Raw genomic sequence first — 17,438 nt, forward strand, 5'->3', positions numbered from 1 at the left:
AAACTGTGCTATTCCAAATGAACCTTGTTTTAAAATAAGTCAGTTTTTAAAATAGAGTTCTTTTGTGAACACATTCTAGCATTCCAATGGAAAATAATGTCTCACATACTCTGGGTGGGATGTACATAAGTAATATTCCCATAAAAATGGACGACTGAAAAATGCAGCTCCTAGTAATTAAGGATATTTTCTTTCTTTCTTTCTTTCTTTTTTTTTTTTTTTGAGATGGAGTCTTGCACTGCTGCCCTGGCTGGAGTACAATGGCGCAATCTCAGCTCCCTGCAACCTCCGCCTCCTGGGTTCATGCGATTGTCCTGCCTCGTCCTGCCTCAGCCTCCCGAGTAGCTGGGATTACAGGGACACACCACCACACAGTTAATTTTTTGTATTTTTAGTAGAGACGGGGTTTATTTATGTTGGCCAGACTGATCTTGAATTCCTGACCTCGTGATCTGCCCTCCTCGGCCTCCCAAAGTGCTGGGATTACAGGCATGAGCCACCACGCCCAGCCTTAAGGATATTTTCTGAACTCATTATGAAATAGCTATCAGAGACAGTTAACGCAATGAATGCATTCTAATATGCTACAGTTTATATGTATATGCTCACAACTTCTGAGTTTTCCATTTTCCCAAAGATTTAAAATCTGATTTGGTTGCATATTTTCATAATTGGGACTACCCTTCACTTATGATCTTTCTTTTTATATGTGGATTGTTTGTGTAAGATTGCTCTAAAAAAGTAGCTGGAAGTGGTGGTGTGCACCTGTAGTCCCAGCTACTTGGAAGGCTGAGGTGAGAAGATCACTTGAACCTGGAGTTCGAAGCTGCAGTGAACTGTGATTGCACCACTGCACTCTAGCCTGAGGACAGAACGAGACCATGTCTCAAAAATAAATAAATAAATTAATTTAAAAAAATTACTTTAAAATAGTTTTAGTTTCCTTTTGAAATGTCCGATTATAGGCAAAAGTGGGTTTTTAAATGGTATAATACTTCGAGTGGGAACTTCCAAAATTTTTAGTTTTTTTAATATTTCTTCCCCTTTCGCTGTCCTTTGTTTCAGTATTTCTATATTTATAATTTTAATAACTCACACTGGAAGAATTTATGCATTGCAGATGCTTGGAATAAACAACTGGAAAGACATCCTAGGAGAAATAAGCCAGTCACAAAAAGACACATGCAGGACGAGTCCACTTGTGTGAGGTACCTAGAATAATCAAATTCAGAGGGAAAAAGTAGGATGGGGGTTGCCAGGGGCTGCAGGGAGGGGGAAATGGGGCATTGTTTAGTGCCTGTACGTTTCAGTTTCACAAGATAAGAAAGTTCCAGAGGTAGATGGTGGTGATGATGGCACAACAGTGTGAATTTACTTAACACCACTGAACTGTACACTTATAAATGGTTAAGAAGAGGGCTGGGAATGGTGGCTCACATCTGTAATGGCAGCACTTTGGGAAACCGAGGTGGGCGGATCACTTGAGGTCAGGAGTTCAAGACTAGCCTGACCAACATGGTGAAACCCTGCTTCCATTGAAAATACAGCCTGGGTGACAAAGCAAGACTCTGTCTCAAAACAAAACAAATGGTTAAGTATATATTATGTTATTTGTATCTCACTACAAAAAAAAATTGGGTTAAACTGGCAATTTATAAGCCATGTAACATTTATACGTTTCTTTCTGTTTTTGTTTGTTTGTTCGTTTGTTTTGAGATGGATTCTCGCTCTGTCACCCAGGCTGGAGTGCAGTGGCTTGATCGTGGCTCACTGCAAACTCTACCTCCCAGGTTCAAGCGATTCTCCTGCTTCAGCCTCCTGAGTAGCTGGGATTACAGGCACCCACCACCACGCCTGGCTAATTTTTGTATTTTAGGTGGGACAGGATTTCACCATGGTAGTCAGGCTGGTCTCGATCTCCTGACCTCAAGCCATTCACCCACCTTGACCTCCCAAAGTACTGGGATTACAGGCATGAACCACCTGCCCAGTCTTACAAATTTCTTTCTAAGTAATAATTCCATGCAACAGTTGAGTACATTCAAAGTGTACCAGGTGAGCACAGCTATTTTAATAACTCTAGAACTACAGTTATGAACTTAGAGAAAAATCAACTTTAATGCACAGCAGAACAAAGACATCGTAGAGGATAGTGTGTTTGTATTTGCAGACGCAGCCTACAGAAAAGCCTTTTCTTGTACAATGGCTCATCAATACTAGTATGACTGGAATTTTTTTTTTTTTGAGACAGAGTCTTACTCTGTCGCTAGGCTGGAGTGGTGCAGTGGCATGGTCTTGGCTCACTGCAGGCTCTGCCTCCTGGGTTCAAATGATTCTGCTGCCTCAGCCTCCCGAGTAACTGGGACTACAGGCACACCACCACGCCCAGCTGATTTTTGTATTTTTAGTAGAGACAGGGTTTTACCATGTTGGCCAGGATGGTCTCCATCTCTTGACCTCATGATCCGCCCGCCTCGGCCTCTCAAAGTTCTGGGATTACAGGCGTGAACCACCACGCTTGGCCGTATGACTGGACCTTATCTTGGGTGAATAGAGGTCATTTTTAAGAACTGTGATTAGTGAGTTTCAGGTGCTTCCTATGGTATGCCTAGAAGCAGAAAATGCTTATCTTGAGAGAAAAATACAAACTGATATAATTTTCTGATTTTTTTTTTTTGGTAGATGCGGAGTTTTGCCATGTTGCCCAGGCTGATCTGCAACTACTGGGCTCAAAAGACCTACTCACCTCAGTCTCCTAAAGTGCTGGGATTCCAGGCATGAGCCACTGTGCCCAGCCAGTTTTCTTAATTAATATAGTTATTTATATACTTTAAAAACAGTAGGGAGTCTCTCTAAGCGTGCTGTGGCTCCGGAAGCTACCTGATTAACAAAATTAAAAAAAAAAAAAAACCTATAATTTTCTGGCTTATTCTTTCCATGTTTTAAAATACATGTTTTGGTTTTGGTTTTGTTTTGCTTTTTTGAGACAAAGTCTCACTCTTGCCACCAGGCTGCAGTGCAATGGCGTGATCTGGGATCACTGCAACCTCTGCCTCCCAGTTTCAAGCGATTCTCCTGCCTCACCCTCCTGAGTAGCTGGGATTACAAGCATGTAGCACCACACCTGGCTAATTTTTGTATTTTTCGTAGAGATAGGGTTTCACCGTGTTGGCCAGGCTGGTCTTGAACTCCTGACCTCAGGCAATCCACCAGCCTTGGCCTCCCAAAGTGCTGGGATTACAGGCGTGAACCACCATGCCTGGCTGGCACCTTTTTTTTTTTTTTTTTTTTTTTTAAATCACTTAACATATATAGGAGAACTTTCCGTTTTGGGAGTCAAAGAGATTTTTTTGTTTTGAGACAGGGTCTCCCTCTGTGGCCCAGTCTGGACCTGAATCTTGGCTCTGTCCAACTTCCACCTCCCCGGCTCAAGCGATCCTCCCACTTCAGCCTTCCAAGTAGCTGGGTCTACAGGCACATGCTACCACACCCCGCTACTTTTTATAGTTTTTGTAGAGACGGGGTTTTACCGTGTTGCCCAGGCTGGTCTTGAACTCCTGAGCTCAAGCTATCCACCTGCTTCAGCCTCTCAAAGTACTGGGATTACAGGCATGAGCCATCTCGCCCAGCCTATTGTTTATTTAATAGCCACTAAGTGCCAACTACTATAGAGGACATAAAGATGATTCAGTCTCTGCAGAAGTCATTTTCTTTCTCTCTCTTTCCTGTCATACAGCACAAAATTAATGGACTAAATAGTCTGTCACTAGATAAACAAGCCCTAAATAATCAAGCACTTGCTGCAGTTTTTAGAAAGTTTAAAAAGCCGTATGAAACAAAGTATACTTCAAGTAATAAGAGGCAAAATATGCGAAGTGTTACTGCTGGGCAATTTATGGACTATTCTTTTCTGCAATATATCTGCTGTGGTCTGAATATGTTCCCCAAGATTCATATGTAAAAACTTAACCATCAGTCTGGTAGTATTAAGAGGTGGGACGTCATTAAGTCATGAGGGCATGGGATTAGTGACCTCATAAAAAGGCTGGCAGGAACGAGCTAGGTCCTTTCATTGCCCTTACATCCCTGTGTCACTTGAGGACCCAGCACTGGTCCCCCTGGGAGGACATAGTAGCGAGGTACCTTACTGGAAATGGCCACCATGCCCTCACCAGATACCAACCTGCTGGCAACTTAATCTTGGACTTCCCAGCCTCCAGAACTGTGAGAAAGAAATTTCTGGGTTTTTTTGTTTTTTTATTTGTTTGTTTGTTTGAGATAGAGTCTCTGTCACCTAGGGTGGAGTGTAGTGGCACGATCTCGGCTCACTGCAACATCCGCCTCCTGGGTTCAAGTGACTCTCCCACCTCAGCCTCCTGAGTAACTGGGACTACAGGTATGCACCACTACACCCAGCTTTTTTTTTTTTTTTGGGTGTGTGTGTGTGTGTGTGTGTGTGTGTGTGTTTGTAGAGTTGTAGAGACAGGGTTTCTCCATGTTGCCCAGGCTGCTCTCGAACTCCTGAGCTTACATGATCCGCCTGCCCTGGCCTCCCAGCATGCTGGGATTAAAGGCGTGAGCCACCATGCCTGGCCAAAATTTCCGTTTTTTATAAATAACCCAGTCTCTGGTACTTTCTTATAGCCGCACGAACAGATAAAGTCTGTACCTATCTGTCTATCTCCCTCATAGGTCAGTTTCCACCTGATCGTAACCACATCAAGTATCCCAGTATATCTCATATTTACAGAAAAATAAATGGGCAAATATTGTCATTTACAGAGGACCTGCTCTGTCGTGTACACTGTGACATATTTTGTGGTTTGTGCTTATGTGCTCTGATCCTTACAATAGCTCTAAAATAGCTCAAAATGTTATTCCCATTTTGTAGATCAGGAAATTGAAGTTCTGGAAACATAAGGCAATTGCCCAAAGCAATAGAGTAAATGACAAAGCTAGGATTTCTTTCTTTCTTCCATTAATTAATTAATTATTTGAGATAGGGTCCTGGTTGCAGGATGCAGTGGTGAGATCATAGCTCACTGCAGTCTGGACCTCCTGGGCTCAATTGATCCTCACGCCTCAGCCTCCTGAGTAGCCGGGACTACAGGTGCACACCAACACTCATGGCTAATTTTTGTATTTTTCTGTAGAGATCTGCCTAGGCTAGGCAGAGATTCTGGCTAGCCTGGTCTCAAACTCCTGGGCTCAAGCAATTCTCCTGCCTCAGCCTCCCAAATAGCTGGGACTGCAGGCGTGTGCCACGACTCCCAGCTGATTTGTTTATACCAGTGGTTCTTAATTCAAAAGCCATTTGGTATACTGTCACCTCATCTCTCTACCAGTGTTGATTACATTACAGGAGGGCACCTTATCTAAATTGGCCAATGATAAATTTTTTTTTTTGGCATCTTACTATATCTTTGTATCCTTAGAACAAATTCTCCTTTTCTGCTTAAGCTAGCTTGACTTCGTTTCTTTCACTAGCAAGCTAAGAGGCTTTGGCCAACAGAACTACTCTAGGGTAGTTGTAAAATTTATCTCCAAGGAAATGCTGCTCCTTTGAAAACACAATTTAATGGGTCTTCTGGGTATACGATGATAGTAAAGCAAAATTTTGTTCTGGAATGAAGAAGCTCTTTATGTTGTTATATTACAAACAATATATTACTCAGTGAAGTGAAAGGCCACACTGGGCAGGGTGGCGACTTTGCAGATAGCATGTTAATCCTTGCTTGTTTTTTGTCATTTCTGTTTTTGGAGGGGGAGGGTCTTAATTTTCTTTGTCCCTCCCCCCACCCCCCCTTATTTTCTCTGGGGAAGGCAAGACTGGAAAAGGAGGCTTTTATCCTGGCAAGGTGAGTTTGCCCACAGGACAATTTGACTGAATAGAGGCTCCACAAAGAATGGACATGACCAAAGAACTCCAACAGGAAATTATGCTATTTAGTTTATTTAGTTTCAAGGTTTTCTTTTTCTCCTTTTTTTTTTTTTTTTTTTGTTTTGTTTTTTTGAGACCAAGTCTCGCTCTGTTGCCCAGGCTGGAGTGCAGTGTCGCGATCTTGGCTCACTGCAACCTCCACCTCCTGAGTTCAAGCAATTCTCCAGCCTCACCCTCCCAAGTAGCTGTGATTACAGGCACCTGCCACCACACCTGGCTAATTTTTTGTATTTTTAGTAGAGAAGGAGTTTCACCATGTTGGCCAGGCTGGTCTTGAACTCCTGATCTCAAGTGATCCACCCGCCTCAGCCTCCCAAAGTGCAGGGATGACAGGCATGAACCACCGGGCTCGGCCAGTATTTTTCTTGTATTATGCTCAGAGTTTCCTTTAAATCTTTTAAAAAACTTGGCAGCCTTAGTCTTAGCTATGCTTTGGGAAAATAAGGAGCTGCACCCAAGCTTAAGAAGATATTGCTGGAAGTGTACATTGGCACAGCCTTTGGAAAGCTTCTTGGTGCCCTCCTGTAACCCAATCAACACTGCCTAGAGAGATGAGGTCATACCGCATCAAATAGCTTCCAGTGACTCTTTGCTGTGGAGAAGAAGGTCGCTTTTTTTTTTTTGAGAGGAAGTTTTGATGCCCTATAGGCTGGAGTGCAATGGTGCGATCTCAGCTTACTGCAACCTCTGCCTCCCAGGTTCAAGTGATTCTCCTGCCTCAGCCTCCCGAGTAGCTGGGATTACAGGCATGGGCCACCATGCCAGGCTAATTTTGTATTTTTAGTAGAGACAGGGTTTCTCCATGTTGGTCAGACTGGTCTCGAACTCCCAACCTCAGGTGATCCACCCACCTTGGCCTCCAAAAGTGCTGGGATTACAGGTGTCAGCCACCACGCCTGGCCAAGAAGGTCACTCTTTATGCTCAACAAATGTATTGCATATGGCTGAAAGGTAGGGAGGATCCAGATGAACAATTTCTAAATAGAAAAACTAATAGTAGCCAAACATGATGGCTCATACCTGTAATCCCAGCATTTTAGGAGGTCGAGGCAGGTGGATCACCTGCGGTCAGGCATTTGAGACCAGCTTGGGCAACATGGAGAAACCCCGTCTCTACTAAAAATACAAAAATTAGCCAGGTGTGGTGGTGGGCGCCTGTAGTCCCAACTACTCAGCAGACTGAGGCAGGAGAATCGCTTGAACCCGGAGGCAGAGGTTGCAGTGAGCTGAGATTGTACCACTGTACTGCAGCGTGGGCAACAGAGTGAGACTCTGTCTCAAAAAAAAAAAAAAAAAAAAAAAAATTGTAGATATCCAATTTGTTCCTTTCTCCTTTCCCAAAAGCTTTTTGCGCCTCCTCCAACCCAACAATTCCATCCTAGAAAAATGCTTGTACACATGCATCAGGACACTATACAAGAATATTCAGGCTGGTCACGGTGGTTCACACCTATAATCTCAGCACCTTGGGAGGCTGAGGTGGGAGGATGGCTTGAGCCCAGGAGTTAGAGACCAGCCTGGGCAATATAGTGAGACCTTGTCTCTATCCCAAAAAAAAAAAAAATTACTGGTGCAGTGGCTCACATTTGTAATCCCAGCACTTTGGGAGGCCAATGTGGGTGGATCACCTGAGGTCAGGAGTTCGCGACTAGCCTGGCTAACATAGCGAAACCCTGTCTCTACTAAAAATACAAAAAGTAGCTGGGCGTGGTGGCAGGTGCCTGTAATCCCAGTTACTTGGGAGGCTGAGTCAGGAGAATACTTTGAACCCAGGAGGCAGAGGTTGCAGTGAGCCAAGACTGTGCCACTGCACTCCAGCCTATGCAACAAGAGCAAAACTCTGTCTCAAAAAAAAAAAAAAGAAAAATGAAAAAGGGCTATCACAGTAGTGATATACATAATGGAGGGAGAAAGGAAATAATTTAAATGTTTATGATAGGAAAATTGATAAGTCATGGTACATTCCTATAATGAAATGCTGTGTGGCAAATAAAATAAACTGGCCGGGCACGGTGGCTCACACCTGTAATCCCAGCACTTTGGGAGGCCGAGGCGGGCGGATCACCTGAGGTCGGGAGTTCGAGACCAGCCTGATCAATATGAAGAAGCCCCGTCTGTACTAAAAATACAAAATTAGCTAGGCATCTTGGCCCATGCCTGTAATCCCAGCTACTCGGGAGGCTGAGGCAGGAGAATTGCTTCAACCCAGGAGGCGGAGGTTGTGGTGAGCCAAGATCAGGCCATTGCATTCCAGCCTGGGCAACAAGAGCGAAACTCTGTTTCAAAACAAAAACAAAAACAAAACACGAAAAGAAACCACAACTGTGTACAACAGGGATGGATTTCAACATCCAGGACCATAATGTTGGCCAGCCTCAGTGGCTCACGCCTGTAATCCCAGCACTTTGGGAGGCCGAGGCAGGTAGATCTCCTGAAGTCAGGAGTTTGAGACCACCCTGGGCAACAACCCTGTCTCTACCAAAAATAGAAAAAAAATTAGCGGGGGGTGGTGGTGGGCATCTGTAATTCCAGCTACTCGGGAAGCTGAGGCAGGAGAATCACTTGAACCTGGAAGGCAGAGGTTGCAGTGAGCAGAAATCGCATCACTGCACTCCAGCCTGGGCAACAGAGGGAGACTCCGTCTCAGAAAAAAAAAAAAAAAAAGCATAATGTTGAAAACAAACAGCAGTATAATACAGCATGGAGGTAACTTTATAAAATGCAAAGACAAAAAAAGCAAATATAGTGCATTGTTTAGGAGTATAAATATGGGAATTATACAAAGAAAACTAAAACGACTTTTAAAAATCATGATGGTGACTACTTTTGGGAGGAAAGCGGGTAGAAGGTGGAATCCGAGAGCAGCACACAGTAAGCGTCAATTGTTCTAGTTAATGTTCGGCTTCTTAAATTGAGTGATATGTTCACAGGTATTCATTATATTCTTATAACTTACATTAACATATTTTTTTGTACATGTCAAATTTTTTTTCCTTTTTTTTTTTTTTTTTTTTTTAGAGATGAGATTTTGCTTTGTCACCCAGGCCGAAGAGTGTCATGGTGCAGTCATAGCTCACTGCAGCCTCCAACTCCCGGGCTCAAGCGATTCTCCCACCTCTGTCTCCCAAATAATTGGAACTACAAGCACATGCCACCATGCCTAAGTAACTTTTTAAAAAGTATTGTTTGTAGAGACAGAGTCTGGCTGTGTTGCCTGGGCTGGTCTCAAACTCCTGGCTTCAAGTTATCCTCCTGCCTCGGCCTCCCAAAGCTCTGGCATTACAGGTGTGAGTCACCGCACCCAGACTCAGACTTTTTTTAAGTGAAAGAATGGGGGTGTAGGTGGGGAGACACACTTTGGGGGCCAAGGCGGGAGGATTACTTAGGCCAGGAGTTTGAGATCAGCCTGGGCAACAAAGTGAGACCTCGTGTTTATCAAAAATACAAAAAATTAGCTGGGCTTGGTGGTATGGGTTTGGGAGGCTGAGATGAGAGGATTGCTTAAGCTGTAGGAGCCTGAGGCTGCAGTGAGCTGCGATCGCGTCATTGCACTCTAACTTGGGCGAGACAATGAGATCCTCTCTCAAACCAAACCAGGTAATTGTCAAATTGCTGTTTTGCTATTGTTTTTTGTTTTTGCTTTGCTTTGCCTTGGAAGTGAAGAAGAGATTCTCATTTAAACAGCTATCTTGAAGTATCCTTGTGAGCTAGTGTGCAATTATTTCCTCTGTCCTTGAGACACAGATGATTCCTGTCCAACATTCCCAAGGAACTCAGTAAGGACCAAACAGAGACTCAGGAAAGACAGTTACTGATTTTACACTGTTGCAAAACAGAGCTATGGTTTATGTTTAACAAATTGCTGGCGGGGTGTGGTGGCTCATGCCTGTAATCCCAGCACTTTGGGATGCCAAGGCAGGCGGATCACTTGAGGTCAATAATTCGAGACCAGCCTGGCCAACATGGTGAAACCCCATCTCTACTAAAAATACATACAAAAATTAGCTGGGCATGGTGGCGCGTGCCTGTAATCCTAGCTACTGGGAAGGCTGAGGCACAAGAATCACTTGAACCTGGGAAGCGGAGGTTGCAGTGAGCCGAGATCACGACACTGTACTCCAGCCTGGGTGACAGAGCGAGACTGTGTCTCAAAAAAACAAACAAAAAATAAACCAAATTGCTGTATTTTATTTTGTGAAATAGGGTCTAGCTCTGTCGCCCAGGCTGGAGTGCAGTGGTGCAATCACAGCTCACTGCAGCCATGACCTCCAGGGTTCAAGCGATCCTCTCGCCTCAGTTTCCAAGTAGCTGGGACTACAGGTATGCACCATCTTATGTTGCCCAGGCTGGTCTTGAACTCCTGGAGATACATATAAACACACACACACACACACACACAGTTTTTTTTTTTTTTTTGAGACACAGTTTCGCTCTTGTTACCCAGGCTGGAGTGCAATGGCACGATCTTGGCTCACTGCAACCTTTGCCTCCCAGGTTCAAGCGATTCTCCTGCCTCAGCCTCCCAAGTAGCTGGGATTACAGGCACCACCACCACGCCCAGCTAATTTTGTATATTTAGTAGAGACAGGGTTTCGTCATGGCCAGGCTGGTCTCAAACTCCTGGCCTCAGGTGATCCACCTGCCTCAGCCTCCCAAAGTGTTGGGATAACAGGCGTGAGCCACTGTGCTCGGCCCATACATATGCATTTTTAAAAATTTATTTATTTATTTCGAGACAGGGTCTCGCTCTGTTGCCCAAGTGGGAGTGCAGTGATGCTATCTCCCTGGCTCAAGCAATCCTCAGTCTCACGAGTAGCTGGGACTACAGGTGTGTGCCACCACACCTAGATAATTTTTATTGTTTTTATTTTTTAAATTTTTCGTAGAGATGGGGTTTCACGGCGTCACCCAGCCTGGATATTTTTGTATTTTTGATAGGCCTGTACAGTTTCCAAAGTTGCAACCTTTTCCCCTCCCTGAGGGTAGGGGCAGCCTCTGCTCTCCCTCTACATCCCCTACAGTCCCGAGGTTTTGGCCTCTGCTGTTTCCTGTTTCCTATGCTTGGAACACCAGTCGCTCTTTTGTTGGTCTGGTTGACTCCTGTTCCTCTTTTAAAAATTTAAGTTTGGCCAGGCACGGTGGCTCACACTTGTAATCCCAGCACTTTGGGAGGCCGAGGCGGGTGGATGACCTGAGGTCAGCACTTCGAGACCAGTTTGGCCAACATAGTGCAACCCCGTCTCTACTAAAAATACAAAAGTTAGCCGGGTATGGTGGCATGCGCCTGTAATCCCAGCTACTTGGGAGGCTGAGGCACGAGAATTGCTTGAACCCAGGAGGCGGAAGTTGCAGTGAGCTGGGATCACGACACTGCACTCCACCTGGGCAACAGAGACGGAGGTTGCAGTGAGCTGAGATCACGCCACTGCACTCCAGCCTGGGCAACAGGGCAAGACTAGGTCTCAAAAGAAAGAAAAAAAAAGTCAAGGGGGTAACACCTCTTGGAAACTCTCCTGCTGTTTCTCATTCCAGCATCATCACAGCCTTGAGGCTCTGGGGTAGATCACTTCGTCGAGCTCGTTTACGTGAGGATAACGTTATCTTGGTGGTCTGTAAGAATGTTGCATTGAGTACAGAGCCCAGGCTCCTGGGTCACCCGGGTTCAAATCCCCTTTCCTCCGTGAGGATCTGGGTCAATCACAGTGCTTCAGTTTCTTTGATTTAACTGAGGGAGGCTTTGACTCCAAAAAATTAACACTCGAGTGTACCCGGCCACAGCTTAGCACATCCAGAGTATTTCCACCCTTTCTTTGGGATTCTTGGGCCTGGATGGAGCAGGACCTTCCTGCCTCTCCTTACTCGCGCATTCGCGCTGAGTGGAACAAGTGGTCCAAGTAGAATGAGGGGCGGGGTTTGGCGGCGCTCTAGCTCGCGGAGAGCACACGCTCTCCCCACGCGGGGTCCCTGATTGGCTGAAGGTTGCGCCGGCAAGCGCAACTTCCGGGACAGAGGGCTGTGGCTGGAAGGAGCAGAGCATCCGGCCTGAGGCGCAGCGGTCGTGTTAGTTCGGCCCAATGGCGGCACCACTGCTTCACACGCGGTTGCCGGGAGATGCGGCTGCTTCGGCTTCTGCAGTCAAGACGCTGGGCGCGTCGAGGACTGGGTAAGATTCAGGCCGCTTCCTTCTGCGCGTCCGAGAGCAAAGCTCAGGACTGCGCTTAGGGGAGCGGATTGAAAGGGTCTGGGACAAAGCTAATGGCGTGTGGTAAGAGCACGGGGTCGAGGGTCATCTCATGTTCGCGGGAATGAGCTCATTCCTCCTAACTGGGTAATAGACATGGGTGGGGCCTGGAAAAGTCAGTATATTATCTGTTCTGGAGCCCCCCTTTCCCGACTGTATTTCTTCGTGATTTCCCAGGCCTCGGTACTGCCTTCTGCGCCTTGTCTCCTCTTCCCGCTTCTTCGTCCAAATTTGGAAGGGATTCCCTGGGCTATTCGGTTTATCAGCCGAATGTTGTCACTCATGGCAAATTGAATATTACATCTTTTTTGTTTGAAATTTGTTTCGACACACGTATTTGTTTAGCAGTCTTTATTTTGCTCCGCTTTTAAATCCCTAACCCCCATAGCACACTTGGCGTTTAACTTTCAGAGTCATTAGGATGCTATGTTTTTTCATTAATTTACTCTGTGTAAGTGAAGCAGACCTTGTAAAACAATTAGCATAATATGATTCATAATATTTATCGATCTCCTGCTTACTATGTTAAACACTGGGGACAGTGGTTTATCCAAAGACACTAATGTCCCTGCTTTCTACAGAGCTTACAGCCTATGGGGGAAAGGCAGTACATAGGCCAATAAATTACGGTGGTTTCAGTTATACAACAGGGTAATGGGGGAGGGAGAAGGGAGAGAAGGAGTACTTGAGATTTCTCGTGGGGAAGACATCTGACATTTGAGCTTCCAATTGAATGAAGACAAAAGTCCAGGCCGGGAGTAGTTGCTCACGCCTGTAATCACAGCACTTTGAAATGCCGAGGTGGGCGGATCACCTGAAGTCAGGAGATCGAGACCAGCCTGGCCAACATGCCAAAACCCCATCTCTACTAAAAATACAAAAATTAGCCGAGCGTGGTGGCGGGTGCCTGTAATCCCAGCTACTCAGGAGGCTGAGGCAGGAGAATTGTTTGAACCCGGGAGATGGAGGTTGCAGTTAAGCCGAGATCACACCACTGCACTCCAGCCTGGGCAGCAGAGCAAGACACGTCTCAAAAACAAACAAAAACAAACAAAAAAATCCAGCCACGTGGAGATTTGGGAAAAGAGTATTTCCGATAGAGTGAACAGTAAGTGAAATGAGAACCAGCTTGGCATGTCGAAGAGCAGAAAAGACATTATGGCTGTAGTAAAACAAGGTGTTGGAGATGAGGTGAGAGAGGTAGGCAGGGGCCAGATTAATGTAGGATCTTAAATACCACACTGAGAGATTTGAATTTTTACTATAAGTGCAGTGGGAAGACAGTTTTCGGTTGCTGAGCAAAGGAGGGATTGTTGGTTAGGAGTGGAAGCAGGGAGACCAGTAAAGAGGCCTTAACAATAGTCCCACTGAATGATGTTGGTTCAATAAATGTTGGCTATTATAATTTTTAATATTTTCATGAACTTAATAGCTTGTTAATTTTGGTTCCACAGGATTTCAAATATGCGTGCATTAGAGAATGATTTTTTCAATTCTCCCCCAAGAAAAACTGTTCGGTTTGGTGGAACTGTGACAGAAGTCTTGCTAAAGTATAAAAAGGTAAGAGGAGATAATGTATGAGGTTTGCTTTTGGTCAGGTCAGAATACAACTATTGCTGTTATACTAAAGACCAATAGAAATAGCAAGCTTAATTAAGATACCAGTTGAAATCAAATATTTAATAATAGCATGATGCCGTCAGTGCAAACTTAGAGTAATAGTGTCCTTTTTTTCCCCCACCTTGGCCCGTTTCACAGGTAATAATGAGAGAGTAATAATGTCTTTACTGAGGTTTCACCTCTTCACATGCTTTATTTACAAAGCATCTTTTAGCTTTAGCAAGTGCTAGAATTAAAAACAATTACAGAGTTTTATTTACTTATTTATTTTTATTTTTTTAATTTTTTGAGCCGGAGTCTCACTCTGTCGCCCAGGCTGGAGTGCAGTGGCGTGATCTCAGCTCACAGCATCCTCCACCTCCCAGGTTCAAGCAATTCCCCTGCCTCAGTCTCCTGAATAGCTGGGATTACAGACACGTACCACCACACCTGGCTAATTTTTTAATTTTTTTAGTAGAGATGGGGTTTCGGCATGTTGGCCAGGCTGGTCTCAAACTCCTGACCTTGTGATCCGCCCACCTCGGCCTCCCAAAGTGCTGGGATTACAGGCGTGAGCCACTGTGCCTGGCCTACAGCATTTTATTTTTTGAGGAACTTACCTAAGCATTACTTTAGGACAGTAAACCATCATCTGACTAGAGATTTTTGTTTCTGTGGTAGTTCAGAAGCATTTCTACTATATCTCAGGAGTAGAGGGAAAATGTTAAGTAACCGTATGTTTACATGTAATATCCATTTGTATCCATATTTGAGTGAATACTTTTTTAGATCCTCCTGAATAGATCATTATAGCTGGCTGTTTTTTTCCCTCATGCTTTTTGAGAATTCCCAAGAGTATCAACTGTTATATTCAAATGTCAATACAGAAGTATAGCCAAATGTAGTTTATCATTTTCCTTTTTCCAAGCCCTCTGGCTGCACTAACATGAGTGTTTAAATTTTTGTAGTCATGATTTTATAATCTGCAATTGACATGTGAAAGTTAGTGTTCCTTTTATAATTTCATCTGATGTTAAGGTATGGTTAAAAGTCTTGCTGTTGCTACTAAATAGGAAACAAAAGCATAACTTAATTCTTTCCCCTTCTTGTTAAGGGTGAAACAAATGACTTCGAGTTGTTGAAGAACCAGCTGTTAGATCCAGACATAAAGGTAATTAATTTTGTGTTTGATCATTAGCAAAATTATTGCCACTTTATACAGACATAGTTTGTTCTTTGGCTCCTATTCTGTCCTCTAGAACTTGCTCTCTCCATAGTCCTCCCTTACTTTAATCTGGTGGTTCTCAACCAGGGACAGTTTTACACCCTAGGAGACATTTGGTAATGGCTGCAGATATTTTTGTTTGTCACAATTGGGAGGAAGGGGTGCTACTGGCATCTAGTGGGTGAATGACAAGAGATACTGCTAAACATCTCATAGTGCACAGGGCAACCTCCTATAACCAAGAGTGATCCAGCCCCAAATGACAACAGTGTTGAGGCTGGGAAACCCTGTTCTAATGCTTCCTTTCTATTAGATTACTACCTCTTTCCTCCGTGCTGTGTGCAACTCTCTTGTCTCTTTAAAGCTAAAACAAACCAAAAAACAACCACTGATTCAGCATTTCCAAGTTCGAGATATACCTATCATGTAGTAAAACCTTGATACATTTTGTTTCACCATTCTTCCTTTACTGCCCAGTTTTGAAGAGAATGGTTTATTACCATGGCAACAGTAGTTAGATTGCCTGGAATAAAATTCCAATTTTATTATCCAGTGCATGACCTTGAGCAAATTGTTTTAACCTCTCTACCTCTTTTTCACTGTGTAAAACCAAGAAAACAATAGAGATTTCAAAAATATGGAGTGTTTTGTTTTTTAAGAGATGAGGTCTTGCTGTGTTGCCCCGGCTATATACAGGTGTGATCATAGCACACTACAGCCTTGAATTCCTGGCCTCAAATGATCCTTTCTCTTCAACCTCCTAAGAAGCTGGGACTATAGGTGCATGCCACTGTGCCTGGCTTTAAACATGGAAATATTTAACAAGGATTCAATGAGCTAATATGCAAGAAGCACTTAGAACAGTCTCTGACTCAAAATAAGGGCAGTAATTGTCATCTGTTGGTTTTGTTCCAGCTGACTTCGCTGTATCATTTCTCACTCACATTTAAGTCCACTGTTCTTATCACTGTAGTAATGAGAGGTGACAGCGTGCTGGCACCCCTCGCAGCCCTCACTCGCTTTTGGCGCCTCCTTGACCTCGGCGCCCACTCTGGCCGCTTGAGGAGCCCTTCAGCCCGCCGCTGCACTGTGGGAGCCCCTCTCTGGGCTGGCCAAGGCCGGAGCCGGCTCCTTCTGCTTGCGGGGAGGTGTGGAGGGAGAGGCGCAGGCGGGAAACCGGGCTGCGTGCAGCGCTCGCTGGCACTCGCGGGCCAGCGCGAGTTCCGAGTGGGCGTGGGCTCGTCTCGGCTGGCCCCCACACTTGGAGCGGCAGGCCCTGAGAGGCTTAGCATCCAGGCTAGCAGCTGCGAAGGGTGCGCTGGGTCCCCCAGCAGTGCCGGCCCGCTGGTGCTGCACTCGAATTCTCGCAGGGCCTCAGCTGCCTCCCCGCATGGCAGGGCTGGAGACCTACAGCCCACCATGCCCAAGCCCCCCTTCCCCCACGGTGGACTCCTGCGCAGCCCAAGCCTCCCTGACGGGCACCGCCCCCTGCTCAGTGGCGCCTGGTCCCATGGACTGCCCAAGGACTGAGGAGTGCAGGTGTGGTGCTGGACTGGAGGGCTGCTCTGCCCGCGGCCCTGGCACAGGATTCAGTAGGTGAAGCCAGCTGGGCTCCTGAGTCTAGTGGGGACTTGGAGAACCTTTATGTCTAGCTAAGGGATTGTAAATACACCAGTCAGTACCCTGTATCTAGCTCAAGGTTTGTAAATACACCAATCAGTACTCTGTGTCTACCTGATCTAGTGAGGACTTGGAGAACTTTTCTGCCTAGCAATCTGCGTCTAGGTAAAGGTATTGTAAATGCACCAGTCAGCACTCTGTCAAAACGGATGAATCAGCTCTCTGTAAAATGGACCAATCAGCAGGATGTGGGTGGGGTCAGATAAGGGAATAAAAGCAGGCTGCCCGAGCGCCAGTGACAACCCACTGGGGTCAGCTTCCACACTGTGGATGGTTTGTTCTTTCACTCTTTACAATAAATCTTGCTGCTGCTCACTCTTTGGGTCCACACCACCTTCACTGCAAAGGTCTGCAGCTTCACTTCTGAAGCCAGGGAGAGCACGAACCCACCAGAAGGAAGAAACTCCGAACATCAGAAGGAACAACTCCAGATGCGCTGCCCTTAAGGGGTGTAACACTTTCCGCGTTGGTCTGCAGCTTCATTCTTGAAGTCAGCGATACCAAGAACCCACAAATTCCGGACACAGTAATTACCCTGACAGGTTACCCATTGTTTTAAATGCTGATTTCAGTGGACTTTTTTTGAGACAAAGTCTCACTCTTGTGGCCTAGGCTGGAGTGCAGTGGTGCGATCTGGGCTCACTGCAACTTTTGCCTCCCGGGTTCAGGCAGTTCTCCTGCCTCAGCCTCCCAAATAGCTGGGATTACAGGCACCGGCCACCATGCCTGGGTAATTTTTTATTATTAGTAGA

The 17,438-nt window shown here is 45.4% G+C and overlaps 1 protein-coding gene across 1 annotated transcript in view; it reads left to right on the plus strand.

Moving 5' to 3' along the window:
• Positions 1 to 11,945: 11,945 nt before the first annotated feature.
• Positions 11,946 to 17,438, plus strand: part of LOC105467729 (RRN3 homolog, RNA polymerase I transcription factor) — a 37,454-nt gene continuing 31,961 nt past the window's right edge. Inside the window, exons 1-3 of the mRNA XM_011717405.3 lie at positions 11,946 to 12,104; positions 13,637 to 13,742; positions 14,896 to 14,952. Coding sequence (XP_011715707.2) covers positions 12,016 to 12,104; positions 13,637 to 13,742; positions 14,896 to 14,952 — 252 coding nt within the window. The 5' untranslated portion in view covers positions 11,946 to 12,015. The remainder of the gene's footprint in view (positions 12,105 to 13,636; positions 13,743 to 14,895; positions 14,953 to 17,438) is intronic.

Source organism: Macaca nemestrina, chromosome 18 (assembly GCF_043159975.1).
Source record: "Macaca nemestrina isolate mMacNem1 chromosome 18, mMacNem.hap1, whole genome shotgun sequence".
NCBI classification, from domain to species: Eukaryota; Metazoa; Chordata; class Mammalia; order Primates; family Cercopithecidae; genus Macaca; species Macaca nemestrina.